At 36.3% G+C, this 27,461-nt stretch overlaps 1 protein-coding gene and 1 long non-coding RNA gene across 2 annotated transcripts in view; one reads left to right on the top strand and one right to left on the bottom strand.

The window, feature by feature from the left end:
* The first annotated feature begins 703 nt into the window (after positions 1–703).
* LOC135077055 (iodotyrosine deiodinase) overlaps positions 704–27,461 on the top strand; it is a 41,254-nt gene continuing 14,496 nt past the window's right edge. The window contains exon 1 of the mRNA XM_063971651.1: positions 704–951. Within this exon, the coding sequence (XP_063827721.1) occupies positions 774–951 (178 nt within the window). The 5' untranslated portion in view covers positions 704–773. The remainder of the gene's footprint in view (positions 952–27,461) is intronic.
* Positions 13,929–14,939, bottom strand: LOC135076608 (uncharacterized). Its single transcript, XR_010258321.1, has 2 exons — positions 14,654–14,939; positions 13,929–14,199 (listed from the first exon to the last, which is right to left on the bottom strand). It is a non-coding gene; the product is annotated as an uncharacterized LOC135076608 (long non-coding RNA).

Below are 27,461 nucleotides of genomic sequence, written 5' to 3'. Positions count from 1 at the left end.
ACTTTAGCAGTTCCTTAGTTTAATAATATTTAATATTTAACCAACTATTAATATTAAAATTATTAAATTCAAATGATGATTTTTGTCTTAGAGAAACTGCGTAGTTTTATTATTAGTTTTATTCATTGATTGATACCTACCTACACAGTTTGATTTACTATCCAGTTTCTACAACGATAAAAACTATAACAACAATCTAACCATATATTTTAAACTCCAGTGCTAAACATAGTCAAGCAGTCAATTCTGCTGAATGAAGATGTACCTAGTTAAAATAATATTGATCGATACGCAACATTAGCTCGAGTAAACCTTCATACTCGCTACCCCGCACGCAGTTACTGCCCATTATAAAATTACTAGATACTTCATGAAAGAAAGGCGGAAGGCGTTTGATAATTAACCAGAAATTCTCCACTCTAGAATACTCTAAATACAGTATCATAAAGTTCAAAATCCTTCAAGTAACAGCAAAACTCCGCACCTCCCAGCTAGTGAGATATTTATACACCGCATTATTTTTTTGCATCAATTATTTTCGTAAAGTCAAGGCTCGCGAAGCCGTTTCGAAGAAGAGCATAGTCTACAAGTTTTTTGCAAAAACCAAAAGCTCTTAAGCGTCTTACTACTTTAAAATAAAGTTTAAAATAGAGGATTATCACATGATGCTGGCCGGTAAAGCTGAGTACAAACTACAAACAATCCAGCCAGTCCGCGGCTAGGCATGGTCGCGCGCGCGCGCGTTTTTACTAATAGATCGCAATATTAAAAACATGAACGTCGTGTCGCTGACTGTGTGGACTCTAGAAAACAATTGTTTTATCGTGTACACGTCCCTTGTAGTATTTTTTACAGTGTTCACGATATACCACCAGAAAAGGTTGGAGCGGAGATTCAGTAGGAGTACGGAGAGGAGGGAAAAAATACCGCGAAATTTCAGTGGCGGGAGAGGTATGTTTTTGTTTGTTGAAGGCTACTAGTTTGTTGCGCTTCTTCTGCACTTGCCATGTGTCTTGAGAGCTATGGCAATTATGAGAAGTATTTAAATAACCCTTATGGGAAAATTTTAAACTTGTTTTCATTAGTTTTCCATTTTTTCATTCACATAAATAGGTACGTTGACTTACGAGTAAACCAATTTATTTTTTTAATTTTTTTAATTAATTTGATGTTTTGTATTCAGCAAAGAAAAAAATAATTATGAATATAAATATTTGACTACTTACTTATTTAAAAAGTTTTCTTTAATTAAATTAAAAAAATTAAGAATGAAAGAAAGAAAGAAAGAAAGAAAGAATTATGGTTTCAAGTGTTAAGATCGATTCTGGGTTAAATAAATATTGAAATGTGTTATCAAAATGTGGATCTGGCCTAGATACTAAATAAACTGGCAAAAAATATGTTTACAGGTCTCTTAAAATTAGTACTACTTACTTCATTTCTATGTAGTGGCAAGTAGGTCTCTCATTTATTTTTAGATACTACGCCTTAAACTAGACATAGATTTTTATCAGTTTTTGTTTGCCAGGAAGGCACTGACTAAGTGGTTATAAGGCCCGCCTGTGGCCGAGACACGCAAAGGATATTTCGACAAAAATAACTTATAGTTAATTGTTAAAAAATAAAATATTTATCCTCTATTTACGAGTTCAATAAATAAGGTACTTGATACAAATAAGGCCTACGTTCTAATAAGGCCTATACATCAGAAAACACAGATAAATAAATCCAACCGGGACAATACTTCAAGGACACGTACTCATATGCCCTATAACCCAGTAGAGTGCTAGAGCATCCCGATCCATGATCCCAGCACCAATTGGCACGCGTTCTTCTAAGGTGGTTGGTGATTTTGTGCTCCCTTATAAAAATCCGGCGATTTCATCTTAAGTTTTCGGTAAAATAACGCTGTTTTAGATTAAGCTTTTCTTAGTAATCGTTTCTAAATATATCTTACTAGCTAATAATTACCTTAATTTGTACTACTGGCTATAGATGCATTATTTGTAAATTTTTAAAGACAACAAGAGCGAAATATCTAATAAGGCCTAGGCCTTATTTCAGCATGGTAGGCCATATTAGATACTTATGTTAACACCTGATTACGGACAAATTCATTAAACTAAATGAGTCAAAGAGTAACAAAATATTTATTTAATAAGAATGTTACTAACAGCACAGAAAAGAAAAAGAAAACAGTGTCAAAAAAAATTACAAAACCTGTAAAAAAAGAAACAAAATACAAAAACAATAAAAAATAAGAAAAAAGAAGCCATATGTATAATTCTTAAGGAAAGAAGAATAAAAGCTGGTATTATCATGCCTGTTTCGAAGACAAAGTAGCAGATACGCGACCATAAATGACTGCTTTAGGTGGTATCACAAGTATTGTGTAGGAGTTCGTAAAGATGATTCAGAAGCCTTTTTATGCCCTGGTTCTAACAAAAATTGATATCTCATTTTGTTTACAAAAATTCAAGACTAAATGATGTTCCTAAACTGATTTATTTAAAAGGTTTTATGTGTAGGCCTTATTCGAACACGGTGTTTTAATAAGCCCTATACAAAAAAACAATATTGTTTGTTTTTGATATTTTTTTTGATAATATATGTAAGGAATCGTTACTTTGTTACTATGAATATTTAATTTTATCTATTATTTATTTATAATTCTTAATAAGTGGAATTTAAGTTTATCTAGAGATGTACAGTATATTTCTGTTTACTTGGTATGTAAAATTTTGATAACGCAAACAAATCGACGTGTTTAATGTTATAAGACCGCATTTTGTTTAATACAACCTGAATTTAATGGTCTAGAGGCATTTGAATCATGTAGGCCTTATTCCGTGTAGGTGATTTAATAAAGCCAAAATCAGTGGTTTCGTAATTTGCTTATTTTGAATAGATTTAGTTAAAAATTGTGTTATTTTTTGTAATATTGCTAAAATTAAAGGATCCAAGAAGATAATTAACCTTGTTTTTGTTAATTGGCGTTAATATTTATTGAATTATAAGCATTTAAAGTTAGGTAGGCCTTATTTGTATCAAGTACCTTACTATACAATAAAAGCAATTGTTTGCCCCAAAATTAAGCAATGGCCTTCCAAAAACAAAATGAACAATAATAATACGAAGATAAAATCAAAATTGGTTAAACATTGCATTTTATACCTAACACGATTATTGTCTGTGTAATTTTTAGATTGCAAAAAATATGAACGAGCAAAAATAGTTTCAAGTAAGATACAAGAAACCATTAGCAATTAAGTGGTATATTAAAAAACGCCAATTGGTCAACCTTTGACATGCAAAACGGTGGCTTTAATTTGTTTTTACTTTTTATTATTAAAGTTATTACGTAAACGACATAAAACTTTTTAATATTTTACAGCTCAAAAAAAAAGAAAAGAAAAAAATACATATAAAAGACTGAACAATTTAGGCGATTCTAAGTCCTAACGCTCTGTGAAGCAGTAGTATTAAAATTGCAATTAAACAATTTTAAAATAAGTATTTCAATTTCCTTATTAAATTATCAGTAAATAATACTAAATTAGTAATAATGGCAAAAGTCAGTAACCCCAGGACGTGCGATAAAGTCCGCTGGACCGTGCGCGTTATAAAACGTCCAAAGTTCAAAACATAACTTTTTTCCTCTCCATCCGGTTATTTGCAAAACTAGGCTGTATTGCCACTAGGACTTATGGATTATTTTTCTGAAGCAGCAGTTACTTCAACAGATGTTTAAAAAAGAAAGAAGCTATAAAGCCATTGTGTGTTCACACTTCACACTGGTTTTTTGTGCAAGTTTTGTATGTTAAGGGTTTCCTTAACCCTTGGCTCAGCATGTACAAATTTATTTATTTATTTATTTATGTACAAATTACGAGTACTATGTAGAAAATAGATGAAAGTGAAATGGATAAAATAGATGGATTGTAAAAAATAACTGGATATTTTTATCCAAACCAAACTAACGGGAAGGAAAATTTATACAGAAAATATTGGACTAAAACCTAATGATAAATAATATCCGATAAAATAACCAACGACTTGCAAAACTATTTTATTGAAAATTTGACATGTAATGAACTTCTTATTCTTATTCTTAAATTTTCATATTCGATTATTAAAAAACTACCGTTTTGTCGGCGTGATTAATATACATACCTCCACAAAATTACAGCTCTCTAGTGCTAATAGTTTCCAAGCAAAACCTCGGACAGACAGACAGACAGACAGACATATCGAAACTATAAGGGTTCCTTGTCAGGACTACGGAACCCTAAAAAGTAGGTACGCTAGCACAGTACCTATGGTAACTCCACAAAATAGCTATGTTCAGAATGATAATAATATGCCGAACTCCGGATCACTGTGATAATAAATCATTAAACTATTACATTTTATTCATTTTATTACCTACAAAACATGGCTCTGAATTTTAATTCGCTTATCTGTAGGTATTGAATGTACGCTTAATCATATGTTAGTCTAAAAGTAAGTACAAAACGAGTGCATAGATTAACTAAGTCGAATACCTAATTTTAATACCTAGGTTTTGTATGTAAATTACACGCTTATCAATTGCGTAAGGCGCCTACTTATTATTCAGTTTCATTTATTATTAAATAACTAGTTATTACATGTGTGTTTAGCTGCGGAAATAATTTACATACCTAATGCTGTGATACCCGTAATTTAAATACCTACTTACTACGAATTAGCGCATTAAAAATACCATAAAGATTCGGGAACCAAATGCAAGAAAGATATTTTGAGCACTATGGCCTAGGTACTTGAATCCAGGTTTTAATCCAGGATAGTAGAGACTATCAGTGTTTTCAGTAGGCTTGAAAAAGACTGACGCTCGTATTCAAAAACAGTACTATGAGGTCTCACAGTGCGCGTGGACGTACAGGGACACACACGAACCAATCACACACAGAGCTCTATTCAACGCTGTGCGTTTAATTTGCTGCTTCACTTAAGCAAGCATCGTTTGTGAATACGGGCGTGAGTGTATATCATTAGGTGATTGTTGGAAGAGCTACGAGTATCTTTAAGAATCCGAACAGAGGTTTTATTTGTTGACTAGCTGACGCGGCGAACATCGTACCGCCTATGTTCATCCGAAAGTAGGATTCTAGTCGTGAAAGAATTTTTCCAATCAGTCCAGTAATTTTGGAGCCTAATCTATACAAACAAACAAATCTTTCCTGTTTATAATATTAGTGTAGATAATATTAATACAATAGACCGATAAGATTAGGTGCTATTGTTAGCTCATTGTATTGAAAATATGCTCCAATTTTAAATTGGGCTAGTATTTTGAAATTATATTATTAACTAGCGGCCGCCCGCGCACGCCCGCGATTTAGTACATACGCGTGGATCCCGTTTTACCCCCTTAGGGGTTGAATTTTGCAAAATCTCGTGAGCACCTACGTTCTAAAAGGAACCCCCATGCAAAATTTGAAATTCCTAGCACTTGTAGTTTCTGAGATTTCGTGATGAGTGAGTGAGTGAGTGCTACATTCCTTTAGCTTTTAAGTAACCTTTGACCCAAGTAATGTAATCATCAATGTTGATGACAACATACTTAATATCTTGGGTTTTGAAACCGTTCAAATTCAAATAATTTACTAAAAATGTAATACTTAATATACCCCTTATCAGGAAAGTTATAAAATAGCTTCAATTATAGACTGCTCTACTACAACTACTTTGGGAGAAAACTGGTGCAGAGAAAAGGTGGTGGTGGAGGAAACTCAGCTAAGATTAGTCTATGTACCTACGCATTTGAACCTAGTAGGTACAACTATTACTAGATGAAACAAAATTACCTAAATAATAAACAAACACTATTTGATAATTTTAAAATTACTTAGTTAAACTAGTGAAACGTCTTTTATGTACGATATCGTCAATAAGGAAAATAAATCATTTGGGAGGCCTATGTTCAGCAGTGGACGTCCTAAGGCTGCAAAAAGTTTATGATGATGATGATAAAACGTCTGGTACTTACACGTGCTTCCAAAATTACGAATTGTCTACGTGCTAGCAAAAATATTCGGATATTATTCAGCTGTTCAACTCAAGGTCATATTTTCCTTTTTTGCCACAATAACACTGTTATCAACAGTTTGGGATAATAATATTGTAAATCAAAACAGTTATAATTTAACACTTTTATCAGGAAGTTGATAGTATTTATCTTTTCGGCTGTCGCTGACACTATTATTGTTGTACTTCATCCCTTTGATAACTTTGCGCTGATAAAAATGTTTTGTTGGACTATTTATTTCCAAAAATACTTACATGTGGATATTTGGTGAGGTTGTTAAATAATTCTACTTATTCTTTTAATGTTGCTAAACGCTACTGAGAATTATGTTGACAGGACTTGATGGAACATCGTAGGTGTCTTAATCGAACTAAAGGCTTAACATACCCATCCTATAAGGTACGGAATTTAAATATTATTTCTTGATGGATGAAATTGATCCAAACCAAACTAGGAGCATATTGTCTTGGCAATTGCTTTATTACATCTGTGAATCAAACCCAGGACATTTTATAAAAATGAGGGTAGTCGAATTCTTTTACCATTAGACCACAAAGTCGTCACAGAAAATATTCTGATGATGAGCCTTTTCAACATAAATTAGAAACATGAAAAACTAGAACCTCAATATTAATTACAATTTTTATCAGGAAAATTAAACAACAATACAGCTCTATGATTACTACCATTCCGTATCCTCATAGTACGCCGATAATAATCGAGAACGGTGCATAATAAACGAGAATCGATCGGAAACGTATAGCCTTGATGAATTCGTCTAACAAAGTGTATCGAGAATTACCATCGACGATACGTATGACGTTAAAATAGAGTAGAGACCTCGTATATTGAATACATACTTCGATAAATTGACTTGCAAAGTGACTGGTGGCGGTTGAAAAAGAATAAAGAATTGGGCTCAGTGATGTGCCTTGCAGGATGCCTATGGATTTAAGCGGACTATGACGTGAATAGATATTAGGGATTTAAAATTTATCTTATAAACATGGAATAAACATTTAACTTGCATTTGCCCTATCATAACCTTAAACTGATTTCTTCAGATTATTGTAACAACCCCACTTAGTTGCATGCAAGTCCTTGTAGAGTCATTTGCATTAAGGTTACCTATTATTGACCAAGACAGTTAACCATAATTTTTTTTCTAAGGTTTTGTTGCTAGCCTTTCTCGATAAATGGACTATCGGAAAACAACAACATTTTAAATTCGGATTAGTAGTTCCTGAGATTGACGCGTTCAACTTACAAATTCTTCAGATTTATAATATTAGCATCGAATTCGAAGTATCGATTTGTTTGTCTACGTGGTGCTAGAAGTACTTAATCTCTCATGATTCTTAAAATTAGATGAAACCGATAAGTAGTTTATTTTAATTAACATCGTTAGAGGAAATCAAACAATAAGCAAAGAACAATGGATGCCCCAACAATTTCCTCCACGAAGAAAGAACTGTCATCATAAGAGGCTGACGTCTTGAGCTAACTAGCAAATAGCGCCAGCAACTTTAATGTAACTAACTCTATAATAAGGCCAATTTCTAAGAAAAGGAAACAATGAAGCTTGCGTACAAGGAATGTCAAGCATTTAATAAGAGTAAATTAACTTTTTTTTTACTACCTTTCCCTCTATATTTTAGGTAACCATTTTTTTTTTTGATAAGACGGAACCTATTATTGGAATTAAAATATCAAAATGCTTCGCAAAAATATTTAAGCATTTAAAACTTTAGTGCAGGGTACAAAAGGCGAACCTACTGCCACGTGGCACGTGGCACGTTCTTGTTTCAGCCAAAAGACTTCCACTGTTGGATAAAGGCCTCCCCCAAGGATTTCTTTTCAAATTGGGCTATTTTTAGAATATATAAAATAAATCCATTCCTGTCGCTAGTTAGCTCATGTCAGCCCCTTAACACTCTCACTGAACCGTTCGCGTGACGCGTGACGTCATGCTATTTTCTCTCCATTCACTCACATATCAATGAGGCGCGTACGCATCATTATGTGCATGATCATTTGATCGGTGTTTTGTTTCGACGTATTGTTATTCTTATTGAATAAACATGCTTATCTTTAGTGATTCGATATTCTTCGTCGCCGTCCCCTCTTTCTAAACAACTGTCGTCAACCATGTTTTAAATTTATTTAGTGACAGTTTTTTTCTTGGTATTTACTGTTCCTTGATTTTCAGCTAAGTTAGCAGTCGTCTTTTTAATGGTTTTGCATATTACCTAAATATAAAGTCATCAGGGGTCATCCATAAAGTACGTCACACGTAAAGTGGGGGGGAGGGGGTCGACAAAGTGTGACATGGTGTGACAAGGGGTGGGAGGGGTCTTAAGTTTCGTGACATCACATTTCAATTGTTTCAAATATTTGATATAATGTTGATTTTATAAAAAAAAATACTCAAAAAATCATGAAATTCGTGTGACGTACTTTATGGATGGCCCCTCAGAGATATTAAGTAATACAGTTGATCAATATTATGGTCATAGTAAAGTGCGTTTGCTGAAAACCCATGCATTAGTAGGGCTTGAAACTGAAGCCATACATACATCGCATCGCACCTTTGTACCTACTATGCAAAAAATAAATGAGATTAACAAACGAAGGACTCTAAAGAAATAGCGAATCGGTCATTGATCGATACGGTTTATACATAACAGTTGATATTTTATTTAGAAGAAGTTATCATTTTCTCTTTCTCTACACCCCTATCAACAATGTTTACCTTTTGAAGAAAACTGTATCAATGAGTTCAGCTCCAACCTTGATTCTTTCACTTCTCTATTCTCATATCACTCGATAAAAATATACCAGCGTCCATTGTAACATTGTACGTAGGATTCGGACGCAGTGGGCGACCACCTATGTCTGGCGTGCCAAAACTAATCAGAGGTGAGCGTTATCGTACCTACTTATCATATACGCGCATTGGCATAAAAATAGATAGCATTGGTATTCCAATGTCGTCTCAGGTCCGCTGGGAAGACGAAGTCGCTAAGGACCTGCGATCTCCACGTCGATAACTGGAGAGGTGGCGCAAAACAGACCGAAAGTCTTATTGTCGGTGGCTAAGATTCACTTTGAGTTGTTTCTACAGCTGAGTTAGTTAGTTTATTTATTTTATTTTATTTATTGGTTTCCCAAACAATTGTACAATAATACATACAATCAAAAAATTACAATTGATACTATGTTCTAAGACTACAATATACAGGGTGTTAGGTAAATGGGTATATGAGCCGAAACTAGCCCATGTTAACATACTCATATAAATACTATAGTGGTGTCAGAAAGTGGATATCGTAATATTTAATAAATAATATTTTCCCATACAAAACTAAATAAATAATTATTATTTTAATTTTTGGACAGCCCTACGATCGCGCAACTCCCTCCTAGGTCAAACGTGGTCAAACGGTATTTCATTCACAAATTTTGACGCGAGTCGGCCTCGGCACCGCCCACTTTTATTATTACTTTTGAACCAATTCTTCACTTACCTCTTTTTATTGACTCTGCAAGCAATCCAAGATATTCAGGGGGTAACACTTCACTCTAATTCACAAAACGAATCGCAACACATTATCACATCCATCCACTCACTTATTTACCTTCCCACGCTTTCAAGTGACCGGGTAGGTACTTGTAGTGAAATCCTATTTTCAAGAACGGGATCTCCGGGTCTCCCTTCGCGGTGGTATGGTGGTGTCGATTCACCCACCCGCGAAAACATTATGACACAAGGTATCGTGGAACGGAAGGTCTCCCGGACATAAATCGTTCATCGTTCGTTCGTTCGTTTCAGCCGAAAGACGTCCACTGCTGGACAAAGGCCTCCCCCAAGGATTTCCACAAAGACCGGTCCTGCGCCGCTTGCATCCAGGTACTTCCCGCGACCTTTACCAGATCGTCGGTCCACCTAGTGGGAGGCCTGCCCACGCTACGTCTTCCAGCTCGTGGTCGCCACTCAAGAACTTTCCTGCCCCAGCGGCCATCAGCTCTTCGAGCTATGTGCCCCGCCCACTGCCACTTGATTTTAGCGATTCTGCGGGCTATGTCAGTCACTCTGGTTCTCCTACGGATCTCCTCATTTCTGATTCGATCACGCAGGGAAACTCCGAGCATAGCACGCTCCATCGCTCTTTGGGTGACCTTGAGCCTTCTTATGAGGCCCATAGTAAGCGACCACGTCTCAGAGCCATACACCATCACTGGCAACACACACTGGTCAAATACTTTTGTCTTGAGACACTGCGGTATTTCGGACGTGAGAATTTCGCGAAGCTTCCCGAACGCTGCCCAGCCGAGTTGGATTCGACGATTAACCTCTTTCTCGAAGTTGGACCTACCTAACTGGACTGTTTGTCCCAGGTATACATAATTGTCAACAAGTTCGAGTGTAGTGTCTCCAACCTTCAGAGGAGTGGGTACAACACGGGCATTTGACATAATTTTTGTCTTGTCCATGTTCATTTTAAGACCCACTTGTTGAGAGGCTCTACTGAGGCCATCGAGCATTGTGTTTAGGTCCTCCACGGTCTCAGCCATGACTACGATATCGTCCGCGAAACGAAGGTGTGTGATATACTCGCCGTTGATATTTATGCCGAATCCGCTCCAGTCCAGAAGCTTGAAAACATCTTCCAGGGCGGTGGTGAACAGTTTCGGAGATATGACATCTCCCTGTCTCACCCCTCGCTGCAACTGGATAGGTTTCGAGTTCTGATCCTGGAGGCGGACCGACATTGTGGCGTTTTCGTACAAGCCCTTCAGCGCTTCGATGTATCTATAGTCAATTTGGCACCGTTGGAGAGACTGTAGCACTGCCCAGGTCTCGATCGAGTCGAAGGCTTTTTCATAGTCCACAAACGCCAGACAAAGTGGCTGATTATACTCCTCGGTCTTCTGTATAATCTGCCGTAGCGTATGTATGTGGTCTATGGTACTAAAGCCTTTTCGGAAACCGGCTTGTTCGGGAGGCTGGAAGTCGTCGAGCCTGCGTGCGAGACGATTCGTGATGACTCTCGAAAACAGCTTGTAGACATGGCTCAGAAGTGAGATGGGTCTATAATTTTTCAACAAGGTTTTGTCGCCTTTTTTGAAAAAAAGTATCACCACACTTCTGTGCCATGCCGTAGGCGTTTTTCCCTCAAGTATGACGGAATCGAACAGCCTCTGAAGAGCCTTTAGTACCGGCGTTCCGCCTGCTTTCAGAAGCTCAGCCGTGATTCCATCATCACCCGGTGCCTTGTTGTTTTTCAGCTGTTTGAGAGCCATTCTAATCTCGTACAGGCTGACGTCCGGGATATCTTCGGTGTAGTGTCGGGTCAGTCTAGCTCTTGGGTCTTCGGCTAGATTTGTGACAGGTGTACGTACACTCGTGTATAATTGTCCGTAGAACTTCTCAACCTCTTCCAATAACTCAGGCCCCGACGAGATGTCTCTGCCATCCTCGGTCTTCAGCTTGGTCAGTTGACTTTGGCCAACAGACAGATCCCTAGCGAACACTTTAGAGCCTTTGTTACGCTCAATCGCCTCTTTAATACGATCTGTATTAAATTGGCGTAGATCGCGAGTCAAAGACTTGGAGATCTGTCTGTTAAGACGCCGATACTGAGCAGCATCTTCAGAGGACTGCAGAACCAAGTTTCGTCTCTCTTCCATAAGTTTATTGGTGAGGTCAGAGATCTTTTTGGTTCCTTTTGGACGACGGGTTTTAAAGAACTTAGACCCAGTCGTTTGGACAATTTCCACGAACCTGTCATTGTATTCGTCCACATTTTCGCAGTCTCCTAGGCATTCGAAACGATTTTGCAACTCGAGCTGAAAGCTTTCGGGGTTTTGGAGTTGGATGGGCGCTGGGCGGAGCGTAGACTTCATCAGTCGACGCCTCTCGAGCTTGGGTCTGATATTCAATGTGCCTCTTACCATTCGGTGATCGCTTCCTGTTTTGACCGAGTTGATCACAGAGACATCATTGAATATATGCTTCTTCGTCGACAAGATGAAGTCGATCTCATTTTTTATAGCGCCATTGGGATGCAGCCATGTCCACTTTCGCTGTTTTGGCTTCCTGAAGAAGGAGTTCATCATCAGTGGCGGATTTACAAATTTGCCGCTAGTAGGCCATTCAATTTTTGCCGCCCCTACCTACTGAATTTTGAAATTCAATACGTTAGTTTAATCCCGTTTTTAGTATGATTGTGAACTTAATGATATTTCTGTCAGTTACTAGATTATTATTGCAACCCGCTATGTAATGAAGAGTTTAATGTTGACCTAAAAACAGCAGTATGTACTAATCCTAAGGTGGGCAAAGTCATGACTTAAAAATACCTACACTATATGAACACAGACAAAATAATGTGTGGTCAGTAAACATTGTTTTTGGTAAATATTTTTTATTGGACTTAACAGTTTAAAAACAATACAAACAATACAAACTATTAAAAACTAGCTGACCCGGCGAACTTTGTTCCGCCTTAATGGCAATAAATAAGCAGACTTTTTTTTTTAAAGTATCCTATGTCCTTCTCCTGGCTCTAAACTACCTCCCTGACAATTTTCAGCTAAATCGGTTCAGCCGTTCTTGAGTTATAAGTGGAGTAACTAACACGACTTTCTTTTATATATCGCCCATTTGCGACGACACTGTGACATCTCGACATATACGATTTTTTGTTTTACCTAAATTCTGAACCGCGATCTTGCGTTCTTTTATCTCCAAAAACAGGGTATTTGTTACTCCAAAAACAACAATACTATGAGAGAAAGAGACAAAATATTACGTTATAGCGCTGGCTCGTTCGGCGATCTAGTTGGCTTCGACACTGTGACAGTTCAGTTGCCACCTGCGCTTTGAGATGTGAGGTGCTCTTCGTTTTTAAGAAAAACGTGACATCTCGAGGATACCGCGGTATTGATGACAAAGGTAAGTTTTTAAAATATTTTTATTTTATTCGACAATGTGGCACGTCATACTTATCACAGTGTTCTTCTAAAACAAAAAGCAAAGTAAAAGATAAATTATTTATATGTCACGTTATTCTTGTAAGAAAATCGAAGTATCATCGGGACATCTTAACTAGTAACGTTGTAGATGATGAAAATTTTTCCTATATTGGAAATATGTTGTAGGTCATTTGTAGATGTTCTGTTATTGCAGAATACATGTTATTGAAATTGAATGGTATATCTACTTGTCACGTTGTATACGCTAAACAGTAATACTAAACTCCAGATATCATTACAGATGGGGACTAGCAATGCAAAAAAGCAAAGGTTAACATTTGTGGCGATGCACTGCCTGAAGGAATTCCACAACCTAATCCGACAACATGACTAACAAACAGCGCTATGCGAGCGCTGTGAAAGGGTCTCTTTGAGCTACAATAACGTCGGAACTAATATGAGTAGATATAGACTGATAAACATACATTCGTTTTGAAGAATAGTTCAAATACTAGAAATACAGTGCAAATTAAACATACTTATACGACTGTCTGTTTTTACAGACACAACAAGCAAAATATTTTATATTATCATACAATAGCCTTAGATTAGCTTAATCTAAGACGATAGCTAACAAAATTATCTATTAGTAGAAGTATGCTAGAATAGCAATGCGTTGGATGACCCCAGATATATATTTATTTATTATTATGTAATTATTCAATGTTACTTAGCTGTAGTGTCCGACCGAAACTAGTTTTACGACCGAAACCGAAACCGAAAACGAATTTCGGCAACGGTGTCTGTTTCGGCCGAAACCGAAACCGAAACCGAAACTTCCTTACAAGGCTCATATTTTGAGGGAAAAATAAAGAAAACGTTATTATAATCAGTCAGTCTTTATTGTTTTCTCTTTCAATTGCATTAAAATTGAACTTATAAAGCGCCTTTTCGAATCGCTAAAATAAAGTGACAGTGGGCGGGGCACATAGCTCGTAGAGCTGATGGCCGCTGGGGCAGGAAAGTTCTTCCACTAGGTGGACCGACGATCTGGTGAAGGTCACGGGAGGTGCCTGGATGCGAGCGGCGCAGGATCGGTCTTCGTGGAAATCCTTGGGAGAGGCCTTTGTCCAGCAGTGGACGTCTTTCGGCTGAAACGAACGAAAGCGCCTTTTTACTCTAAAAGGTATCAAATTATGTACCTATTAAAAAAGAAAAGTCTAGATTTTTTTAATTACTTGCAACATTCAGGACATCTACTTAACCCGTCCCATGGTCGGGTCTTTTACTTTAATAATTTCTCAATACAAAATTGGTAGTACGTAATTTAGTATCTACTGTACTTGCCACTTGGATACCTTGGTGATAAATACTAAAAAGAACTTTGAAACTCTGAATCCATAATATTATCACCATGAAATGCACTACAGTCATAACTAACTAAGTACCTAACTAATGTTTGTTTACGTATAGCCTTTGCGAACCAAAAAAAATGTATAGGTTAGATTAAACTTGATTATACTTTTATCAGTCATATTGAATATTTTTTTTTTTATGTTTTCTACCCGCTCTTGTTGTAACGACATAAAACGAGATAAAACTTACCAAATTCAAAATAAATCACTCGAAAATTCGCCACCACAACAAAACAAAACTAACAGCAAACAAACAAGCGAGCAAATCACGACATTGGCTCTGATCGGGATCGGATTCATTCCTCATTCAACGCGCCGAACATGACCGATAACAGCGCGGAAACTCCCGAATGCACATTCGGTTTCGGTCGTAGTTTCGGCAAGTTTGCCACCGAAAACGAAACTAAACCGAAACTCGTGTTTTTACCGAAACTCAACCGAAAACGAAACCGAAACCGAACATTCGGTCGGACACTACTTAGCTGTATTGGCTATGTTTTGCTTTCTGCAAAAAAAGGTATTTTAATGTTTTAATATAATTACAGATCATCAGCAATTGATGGAATTTTATCGCATCTTGCCCAAATTTACTTTGGCGGGCGCAACATTGTTTTGTATAATAATATTGCAATAGGTAGGTATAACTATTGCAGAAAAACTACGCCAATAAAATGGCTACATTATTTATAAAATAATAGTGGTTGTTATTTTTCACTATTAATACATTATTTAAATATCTTTTATAAATTTAATTTTAAATAAGTATAAAAAATTAAAAGACCCTAAAAGTACAAAAATGTCGCTTTTTTGCCATTTTATGCGCCGGAGACGGCGATTTTTGCGTTGATAGTTTTAGGATTAAATTGTCATAACTAGTCTGTTAAAAAACATCTATTTACTAACCTAGTAGGTACCTACAATTTTTTTTCTGCATACATACATACTTAGTACAGTTTCTCTTACTGTGTTTTTTTGTAGTAGTTTACGAGGTTTTACTTTTGAGAGTTTTTCGTTTATTTTGATAAGTATTAGGTTTTAGAATAAGAAAACTTAATGTGAACTTAAATATTGTATGTATACAACTGTCTGTCTACTTAGATAATATTTTTATAAGTGAAATTTAACATGGCAAAGCGAAATATTCGCCTGTTCCAATAATTACCTCATTTTTACTGATTGTAATGTTAGTAAAATAAAAAAAAATTTTTCAAGATCAACGTTTTATCTAAATAATGACTTATATAAATATATTTTTTTATATCATCTACAACGTGACAACTGAACTTGCCGTCTTCAAAATATTATTTTTTACTAGAATAACGTGATAAGTTGTCTCTTTTTTTTTCAATCGCTATAATTTCATCAATTTAGACGCAAAGTTATGTCTTACTATAAATATTTAAATTCATTAATAGTTAATCTTTAAACGATTCATACACAATTAGGTAATCCTAACCTTATTTTAAGAGTTATGGTCATTCAAAAGTTTAAAAGTCGATTTCTGTAAAACCACTGTTTTTGATATATCACAGTGTCGTCGCAAATGGACGATATATAGAAGGTTATAACTTCAGTTAATGGTGACAGACAATGAGATCAAATAAGTTTTACATTATTTTCTTGCGAGATTTTAAATTAGCAAAATCATTAATTATATCGACGTATTAAATCTTTTTCATAAGTTCTGACTCTATGCACAAAAGAGATAAAGCAAGAATTAGATTTTAAATCAGAAATAATTCCTACAAAAGATTTTATTGCTTTAATGGCTTCATTGGTTGCTAGGGTGTCCCTTATTTTTCAAAGTTTTAAATTTGTAACGCATAGGTCTTAGTTTTGTTTGTTTGCCTCTAAAACACTCGGAAATAAATTTTTACCTTATTTGGAGTACGATAACCCGTGCCGACTTGCATCGAAACATGTTGCGCGGCAGTAGCGGTGCGTATTCGCGGTATTTGTCATTTGTTCTCAATTAATCTCGTGATAAACACCTATTGTTTGACATTTAGAAGATGGCTGTGGAATTAAGAAGCAATAAAAAAAGTATTTTCTTAGTCGGGGACGTAAATTTATCAAATAATAGGCACAAATTTACCGTTAATCGTCAAGTTTTTGCAGTAGTTTTTAACATATTTTGCGAAGTTAATTAAATGTTATTGAAACCTCTAATCTCATCATTCGGGAGTGTATTATATTTTGGGAAAAGCTATAAATCCTACCAGAGCCTAACTGTGTAAAAAAACTTGTGTATCTTCACCATGCTTGGAGGGAGTTGCAAGAAAAATTATTTAAAAAAATCAAGATTTATAAGCGCCGCGGTGAGGAGGATTTAAAAATAAATAAAATATTTTAACAAAAACAAATAAAACCAAGGCGTCCAGAGTGTTAAGGTGTAGACAAAAAGTTAGTTGAGAAAGTAGAAAGTGCAAGACAAAGAAAATTAAATAAATAAATAAATAAATAAAATTATAATAAAAAAAAACTTTTTTAAAAACAAGCTTTATTCTGAAATGTAGTTGTACTAAAACGAAAAAAATAATTGTATGCAAAGTTCAAATAATTTAGAAAGCTTGTATCGCGCATGGAATTTATTCCTCTTTTTTCTGTTTGCGCTACAAGCTTTCGAAATTATTTGAACTTTGCATACAATTATTTTTTTCGTTTTAGTACAACTACATTTCAGAATAAAGCTTGTTTTTAAAAAAGTTTTTTTTTATTATAATTTTATTTTACACTTTTTTGTTGTATATCAATCTCTGGGCCATGAACATCATTTAGCATCAAAGTGCTCGGGAAGACGAATCCAACGAACCCAAACTCGATAAGTTTCCACCGTTTCGCTTAGGAGTTCCTATGGCCACCTCCTGACTCCATCATCAGACCAGCTCAATGGTACCATAATATTGCATTGTCATCGTACTTACATAAGAATATCAAATTTCAGCTCAATCGGTTGAGAAGAACTGTTCTTAAATTCAGTTGCAAGATTTGTCCCACACATACTAACAAGTGAAGTCAATATAAAGCTTGTAAAAAGCTTGTAAAAATAGAGCAAATATGTTTCGGAGGTTTATCGTCATCTCTTACTACACAAGATTCTATACAAACGCAAGAACATCACGACCAGCTTACCAGCTCTGAGGAAAGCCTTAAAGAACTCTTTCCAAAAGGTATATGAGAGTGTTGACAAATTGATTTCCAAAGCAGCCCTGAGCAAGTTTAGTCAACATCTTTGGTACTTCATATCAGAAGAAATTGCCGTTTTATCACTCTTTGATGATGAAGGTCATGAACAAACACCGTCAATATTGTAGTAAAAGTACAAAGAGAGAGTATGTATGATTCTGGGAAGAGATACATTCCATCTGAAGAAGGTATGATTATTTCTATGGTAAATAGGACTTTGTACTAATTTTTTATCCTGTTTTTAATGAATTGATAATAATACTGCCTTATTTATTGTTGCTGGAAAACCATTGAGTGGTTTTGTGTCTGTCAAGAGTATAAATTTATTTTCTCGATTAAAAATTAATAATAATTTCCCCCTGAGACACATTTCTATATGAGATAAAGATGTTGCCTATTTAAAGGCAAAAAAGTGCTTCTTTAAGGGTAGTTAATGATACAGCTGAAAGAGCTATAAAGCTTATGCAAGATTTTCATGGTTTGATCACTGCAAAGGAAGAGCAAAAGCTTTTTTTGTTACGCACAGTGTAGCAAAAATCAGGCCAATATTCAGGAGCATGGAAATCTGTATCCAGAATGTAAAAAGGTCCCTCAAAAGTAAAATGTATTGTTTGATCTGTAATGTCATCTTCTTTTTATAAATATTTTATAAAAAATAAACATTTTAATTGATTTAGCTACATAACGAAAGGGGTAAAACCAGCATTTTTCAAAATCTTCAGAGCTAAGTCGGCACGGGTTAATGTGGACGTAGGAAGATGAAATTTTGTATTTAAGTATGTCTGAGTAGTACGAAAAGAAATAGAGGGTATGCATTTCAATATCTAAAAAAAATTTTTTTTCGGCCATATAAGGGACACCCTATTGGTTGCCCATTAAGACTTTCCTAGGTTTTCGACTTCGACGGAGTTGTGCTTAAGTGGTGGGGGCCCCCGAAAGGGGCGCTTTTTAGGTTTTCCGGTAATACCGCGTAAAGGACTTACCCTATCGAAAAGTGGTCTTCCTGACGGTTGAAGGGCATTTAATCTTGCATTAAATAAGACCAAATTCAAAAAAACCGTTCTCGTGAAAATGTTCGGCAAAGTAGAAAATATGTGTATAATGAATGACCCTCTCCACGTCCAATGGCTTGTTACCCGTAGGCTCCCAAGCCTTGTAAAGGGTCGCCTTAACCAGCGTATCCCTGTCAAGGCTCACGAGTTGGATTCGCTTATCCTTGTTCGTCCCATTGCTGCACCTCTTCCTGGCACTCTCCTGAACGACTCTGGTCCAAGGTTCGACGCCACAAAATCAACTTCGTACGCGAGAAAATAGTTTAAATACTATATAAAAATAATTATTTCAATCAAACTAGTAATTCTTGAGATTAGCGCGTTCAAACAAACAAACAAAAAACTTTTGAGCGTTTTAATATGAACTTGTTGTTGTTGATTTTTGGCGTCGAACCTTAGACCAGGCATATGGCTAGGCAACGTAGTCCTGCAGGAGGATACAAGGAAGAGGGGCAGCCACAGTAGGTAACACAGAGTCGTTCAGGTGAGTGCCAGGAAGAGGTGCAGCAACCACAGTTAAGGAACGGCTGGGACGAACAAGGATAGGCGCATCCAGCTCGTAAGCCTTGATAGGGTTACACTGGTTGAGGCGCTCCTTTTCAAGACTTGGAAGCCTGCGGGTAACGAGCCATTGGACGTGGAGAGGGTCATTAATTATACACATATTTTCTACTTTGCCGAACATTTGCACGAGAACGGTTTGTTCAAAACATATGAATTTGGTCTTATTTAATGCAGGATTAAATGCCCTTTAACCGTCAGGAAGACCACTTTTCGATAGGGTAAGTCCTTTACGCGGTATAACCGGAAAACCGAAAAAGCGCCCCTTTCGGGGGCCCCCATCCGTCGAAGTCGAAAACCTAGGAGAGTCTTTATGGGCAACTAATGAAGCCATTAAAGCACTAAAATCGTTAGTAGGAATTATTTCCGATTTAATTCATTTTTGTGTTTAATTCTACTGGCCTATAAGCTTTTCTTGACTTAAAGTAGATCGTAGATAGTTTTTAACCCGTTTTAAGCAAGAAAAGCTTCTCACCTGAATGTGCACAGAGCCATGCAAAGTGCTATATCCAGTATAATTAGCTAAGAACTACTTAAAGGTAAACAGAAAGACCAAGGCTTGGTAATACAGGGTGGCCCAGAAGAAAATTAACTTTTGTAAAAATTCAAGGAAACGAAAACTGTATCTACATTTTTATAGAACTTTAACTATTGCAATTTAAAGAAAATTTAATGCAATTTATTTTTAAATTTACCTTTATTAAATTACATCGCCCAGGAGTTTTCCTTGACGCTTACAACATTCGATCAACATACATGAAAATCTTGGAATGCGTTCGTCAGAATTACTTTGAAACCTATTTTCAATTTTTTGCCGAATGCTCAGCTTCAGTTGCTGCATGGTTGTTGGATTATAAAAGTATACTCTATTCTTAATGTAACACCACAAAAAATAATTTTCTGGAGTGAGATCAGGGCTTCCTGGTGACCAGGAGATGTCACCCCTGCCTGAAATTATTTGTTTGTGGGAACATGTCTCTTACCATCTAAATGCTCTCAGTTGAAGTGTGACACGTAGCCCCATCTTGATGAAACCAAGTGCTCCGGTCATAACCTTGCAAATCTTGCAGCTTTGAAATCAAAAAGCTTTTCAGCCTACCAGTAGGTATAGCGCTCCCAAAATTAATCATCCTTTCAATGCAACAAACCAATTAAGCAGTGGTGAAATCTCACTGCCTCTAAGAAGCGCTAATCTCATTCCAGCAGACTTCTTTTTGTGAGGTTACCTTATGAGCAGAGTATACTCTAATAATCCAAAAACTCTGCAGCATTCATCCATCCTGAATCCATTTTGAGGTAACTCTAAGGGCTCCTGCACACGACGCTGCCACCGCGCCGCCGCCGCGCCGTCGCCGCGCCGCTTACACTGTTCACACGCACCGAGTAAGCGGCGGCAGCGGTGTTCACGCGGCGCGTATAAACAGTGCAAAGGCGCGGCGACGGCGCGGCGGCGGCGCGGTAGCGGCGGCGTCGTGTGCATCAGCGCTTACGAAAGTTTTCCAAAATGTTGATATATGTTGACCGAATGTTGTAAACATCAAGGGAATCACATGTACGATAAAATTTATAAAAGATAAAATTTTAAAATAAATTGCACTAAATTTCCTTTAAATTGCAATAGCTTAAGTTCTACAAAAATGTACAGTTTTCGTTTCCTTGAATTTTCAAAAGTGAATTTTCTTCTGGGCTACCCTGTAAAACAATATACACGAAGTTGTGGAGAGATGGTGCTCGTGCTAGGCTCCGAAGAGCCTGTGTTACTTAAGAGTTTTTTTATTTTATTTTTATTGAAACGCTATTGGAATATTTTAAAATTCATGATCACATAAGTACCTAAGTATATATTACAGTGCGTTTATTAATCGTTTATTTATAGATGGATTGTGTAGGTATACGTATAATTATTTTTTTCCTAAAAAAAAAAATTTGCTAAATTTGCCGCCCCTCTAAATCTGCCGCCCTAGGCACTGGCCTACTTGGCCTATTGGTAAATCCGCCACTGTTCATCATAAAGAGGCCCTCCCTCTCCATAAAGCCAGCCAGCAGTTGGCCACGTGCGTTCCTCTCTCCATACCCAAATTGCCCCACTTTCAGCTCATTATCGCTTCGTCTACCCAGCTTCGCGTTGAAGTCCCCCATCACAACGGTAAAATGGGACCGGGAGCTATGTATGGCTCTGGAAATATCCTCATACATAGTCTCCACTTCGTCGTCGGGGTGTTCCGTGGTCGGTGCGTATACCTGTATGACCTTCAGCGAATACCGTTTGGTGATTCTGAGTATAAGGTACGCTACCCTCGCCGAAACACTCTCGATCTGGACAAGGGACTTGTGGACGATAAACCCGACACTCGACACCGAAATCGTTCATCACACTAAAGAAAACACAAAGTCCTATTGCACCAACACCACTCAACACCATAATGTCATAGTATTACTTAGCTATTTGAATATCTAATTATCCAGAACGTCGAACAACAAAACATCGCAACAAACTGATCAAATAATAATGTAAACAAATAAACATGGCCGCATGGCGCATGCGCGGTGCAAATAGTGCGAGGTCATTATTTTTTCCATAAATTCGGTAATCGATATTGATATTACAAAAAAATCGATTAAAATATCAAATTGTTTGAAACCCATCTGACTAATCAATAGGAATGTCTTAAAATCAATTATCGAATAATTGATAGATCCTACCTACTTGAAATCGCTCATACTATCGATTGGTCTAAAACTAACAACACAGTTTTATTTGGTAAATTAAGAAAACCGTAATCTGCCATGCTTTTGGAAATGTTTTAGCTAAATTTAATTTGCGATAAACGCTGTTATTTTTCTTAGAAAATAATTAATATGATAATATTTTATTAACGATAGTATGAGTGATTGGGTGGCCCTTCGATAGGCTATTGATAGACAATCAGCAAGATTACTGACCAACTTGATTGTAATTACGGCACTGTAATTACGACACTTTGACCCCAGAGACGACTCGACCTTCATTAGTCAATCATGAAATGAAAACTTAACCCCAACCACATGTCGTCTCCATTAATGATTGGAAATTAATTAATGGCACCTGAATTTATTATTTGTAGAAAAAAAATCCTTCAACGATTTATTATTAAACAAGAGAAAAATCTTAATCGATTTTTTGCCTTCAATGTCACTTCCCTACTCCTGCGCCGCGATGATCTTCCAACTCTTTCTTGCAAGTGAAAGCCGCCGTGCGATACGTCTTGCGTCTCACTCTCGCTACACGTGCCGTCCCATTGTTCGAGAACAATAGGACCCATCGTTGTCCTTCAAAGATTAAACAGTGCGTTGGACACTTTCTTTAATGCCTAAGGTTTTTTTTTTCAATAATCGTGATTTACGATGATAAAATTTAGATGATTACCTACAATGTCTCATTTTCCTTAATCAGTTATCAAGTTTAATGATTATTCAATTAATTTTAATAAGTAAGTTACAGGCAATGAAGTAAAATTAATTCTTGACCACTTTGTTTACTTTTACTTATCCAAATCGAATCAAATAAGGTAAGGGAGTATTTGACTTATGCTAAATCTTTTTAGATGGACTGATTTTCCTGGGGAACTGCTTAAGGTTTTTGCCTCTCAGAGAAAAATTTTTAGGCAGAAAATAATAATGAATTCTGTTATTTGTTTTATCTACGCAAGTTTGTCGTACTATTAATTTTCAGGGGTATCACGACGCAATCTGGCGACAAAAACTGAATCAGCTGATTACTCAATAATGGTACCTTTCCCAGACTTTCTGACACCACTATAGTATTTATATGAGTATGTTAACATGGGCTGGTCTCGGCTCATATACCCATTTACCTAACACCCTGTATAATAGTAGGTAGGCACTTAGGCAGTTTAGTTTATTGGTATGCCAATACGATTCAATATTTTGCTAGCTTTTATTAGCAGCACCTATCTCGGTTTTGAAACAAAAATTTAAGCTAAATCTGACTCACTTGGATAGTAAAACTTTTTGTCGTTTGCTAGTTGTGTGGATTAACATTGGTTTGAACATGTTATTACGTATCCTTTGGAGAAACTTGCACTCTTGAGACAATTCGCACCCTTCCTGGAATAAGTACGCAAGTGAAAAATGCCAACTTTTCAGGAGCGTAAAAAAACTGTCCTAAAAATTTATTACCATTAATAAAAATATGTGTTATACATCAAAAGATAGCTTAAAATGTCTGTGAGGGGCCTATGTATTTATATTTAAAATACACTTAATAGGTTTTGAGAAAAACTTAAAAAAGAGCGTTGCGTACTTATTCCGCGAAACATATTTTAACACTTGTTGTTGTAATTATGAATATTGCATTGTTGACATGTAAAGGAATACATGCTATTTGGTATTATTGCAGATAACCACTTATTGGCGTTCAGATTTAGTCGTGCATTCAACGTGTAAGTGTAGTTTACGTAGTTTTTCCTCGAACTATTCGTATTGAAATAAATTCGTAAAAAGGATAACGTACTTTTACCTTGTGAAAAATTACATTACTTATTGTAGTATGTAAAATTATAGCTTTATTCAAAATCAAAAAGTTACAATATTTTTGCATAACTATATTATAATTTTCGGAAATTGCATTTTTAGGGAGAGACGAGCTATCAAAAGGACTAATGCCCGTTTATGGTGATACATAACAGGAATTTTGTTTTTATAGGGGTCACTTAAAAATTTGGGATTAATTGTGAAAACGGGCATAAAACTCATTTATTTTTGCAAGTAGGCTTTTATAAAGCACTTTTATAGTTTTACACTCCCCAGTATTAACCCAACCACTGCTTCAGGACATTTATTTTTACGGAAGCGGTAGATAGATATTTTGTAAAGTTACCATTTAAAACAGAAAATCCACAATCACCATTTGCAGTCACCAAGCCGAGGAATGAACTGCCGTTTGCAGTATTTGCGGACCAATACGACCTTAAACCTTTAAGAGCAGACTCTAATACTTTAAAGACAATCAACGCACCTGTAACTCACCGAGGAGCGGGTGTCTATGGGTGGCGGGTAAACACTTACCATCAGGTGATTCGTCTGCTCGTTTGCCTCCTTTCCCTTAAAAAACCCAGAAACATAACCACTCACAGGTCCGTTCAATTAGAAAGGAAGTTACAGAAATCACTAGACCTGAAAAAAGATTAACAAACACACAGATTTTTTTTTATTAAAAAAGATACCTACCTGAAAAAGAAAAAGAAACAAGACTGACAGTATACTTACCTCATCATGCGGTCGTCTGGAATAATACGGAGACAACTCGCGCACGATTATATTTGATGCTTTGTGTTAAGGTTCGATTTATATTTCACTGAATAACGAACTGCTTGTAGGTTCCCAGCTGCAAGAAAACCCGAGAAATATTATAATGAGATGAAACGTGTTTGCTTCATAGATGACATTATGAAGATGATCTTCAGATTTATGTGACAAAAAATGATTCGGATTACCGGAGTACCGATTTCTATAAAATAATAAAACAATATTTTTATATCAACGACCTTTTATCAAGAGTGGACTGGTCAATTGAAGCTATAATGCTATAATTTAATGAGAACTTACAGAGCAGATAATAATACATCTGATGTGACCATCCACCAGGTTACACTTCAGAGAATGTGCGAAGGAATTACACGACCTAATTCCACCAGCCCCCTTCCATCATCAGACGCTGGTTAACGTATCATTCCTACATTGTCGACATTCCACCAGCTTGCACTAAGTGTTTCGATAAACTCTTTTATAATGCGAACAGGTCGCTGCCTGCTGCTGTCTCTCCTGAGCACTATACCGGACCTTATAGGCACTTACAGGTAGATATCTATCATCTTATACTGCATCTCACTTAACATCACATGCAATTGCGGTCAAATACCTTTTGCTACCTAGTTCTGCGTTGAGTTTATGAAGTCAATAGAAGACAACAAAATATCAGCTAGTGCTAAAGTAGTTTTATGAACCTTGATGGAACAGTCCAAGTATTGGGTATTGAATGGAATTTGAGCACAGATTTCAATTCAATGTGAATATACCACAAATTGCAAAACCAACCATGAAACGTAACATTTTATCTGATACATCTGATCAAACTTTTTGATTCCCTTGGCTGGAGCCTGGAGCTTAGCGTTAAGTACAGTCATGGCTAAGATTCTAATGGAAATAGAATAGAAAGTATTTATTTGTTTCAAAACAAAAACATTGGCTGATAAAAAACTAGTAAGGATGGAAAGATAAGTAACTCATTAGAAAAAGATTGGATTAAGATACGGCAGGATTTGATTCACATTGACAAAATACAGATATAACCTATATCTGTATTTTGTCATATACTATACTATCTATAGATAGAGAGAAAAAATACATCATCATCATTTCAGTCACAGGACGTCCACTGCTGAACATAGGCCTCCCCCAATGACTTCCACATCGCGCGGTTGGAAGCACATAGTACGCAGAACTGACGGCCGATGGGGCAGCAAGGTTATGGAGCAGACACCACGTACCGGAAAACGCAGCGTTAGGACATCCATCCACAAGGTGGTCCGACGACCTGATGAAGGTAGCGGGAAGGCGTTGGATGCAGGCCGAGTAAAAATACAATATAATGAATTTAGCGATGCCTCTGTGAGTGCAACAAACTGAAGCCGTTCACTATCAACTAGATGAAAGATTTGAAACGAAATTAATTGCTAAAAAACTCTCTAAAATGCTCTCTAAAATGCTCTCTAAAAACTATTTTTTTTTTACCACGTCTTGAGCTATGTGGTACTTTGAGTAAACTGGATGAAGTAAATGAGAAGAAGTAATGTGAAGAATACCAACCTCACAGATGTTCGAACACTGTGAACAGGTTTTTCTATTGTGATCGCCTAGCTGTCTGGAGAGACGAATAGGTGGAAATCTATTGTTGCAAACCGCGTCGTGGAGAAAGTCGAAAACATTTATAATAATTAATACTATAATTCATAAAAAAACTGATAAGGCTCCACATTTTGGATTATCAAGGCGAAACCATTGGCGAGAAAATACGTGCACAGATGTTTCAATTATGCTAAATTGAATGCTACTGCCAAAGTACAAATAATGGTAGATTTACCAGAACAGCAAGTATCTCAATCTAGACAATTCATGAACAAGGGAGACGATTTTGAAGGACCCTTTTTACCCGACTACGGCAAAGCCAAAGGAGGGTTATGATTTTGACAGGCTATGTATGTATGTATGTATGTATGTATGTATGTTCATGTGTTCCCTCGTAACTTCTAAACTACTTATCAGAATTCGACAAATGACATATCATTAGAAGCGTCTTAATTGTCCGCTGGTTATAGGCTATATGGGGTTTCACAAAATTTAATGTGGCGCCCTCTAGCGGACAAAACATACAGAGTAAAAAAATAAAGTTAAGATAAATATGCCGTGTTTGGTATCATTTGAAAGCGCTTTACTTGTACATTTTGAATATATATATATTACTAGCATTTGCTTGTGACTTTACCTGTATTCAAGGGCTGATTGCATATAATTCACATCTTTTCGTTCATAGCTTCTTTACTACTTATTAGTTCATCAATGTAATTTTTGTTAATATTATGCGTCACAAATACACTTCAACACCAAAATAGTACAAATAATAAATAAAAAGTAAAAAAACTAAAACCCAACTACGACAAAAAACGACGCTGAAAAAGTATAAAACAAGATTTTTCAGAATACTGAACTGAACAAACTTGCTAATGTAGTTGCATAGTAATTTTCATGTTTGGAAAGGCGTAGTCACACGTTACATATACCTACCTACCGTAGCACTTTGACAACGTGTGACTACGCCTTTCCAAACATGAAAATTACTATGCAACTACATTAGCAAGTTTGTTCAGTTCAGTATTCTGAAAAATCTTGTTTTATACTTTTTCAGCGTCGTTTTTTGTCGTAGTTGGGTTTTAGTTTTTTTATTTTAAATTTTGATGTCCAAGGAAACAAAACTATAGAAGCCTATAATATAGTGATATTTATTGTCTGCATGACTACAAAAGCTACCCACATTGAACTCGTTGGTGACATCACTTCCAAATCCTACATATAAGGTTCACACACGATCAGCCGGCGTGAAGCGATAGCGATTGGCGATCGATGCATTTTAAGATTCGGCCA

This window comes from Ostrinia nubilalis, chromosome 12 (genome assembly GCF_963855985.1).
Source record: "Ostrinia nubilalis chromosome 12, ilOstNubi1.1, whole genome shotgun sequence".
Taxonomy (NCBI): Eukaryota; Metazoa; Arthropoda; class Insecta; order Lepidoptera; family Crambidae; genus Ostrinia; species Ostrinia nubilalis.
This window is presented reverse-complemented; position numbering and strand designations above follow the sequence as displayed.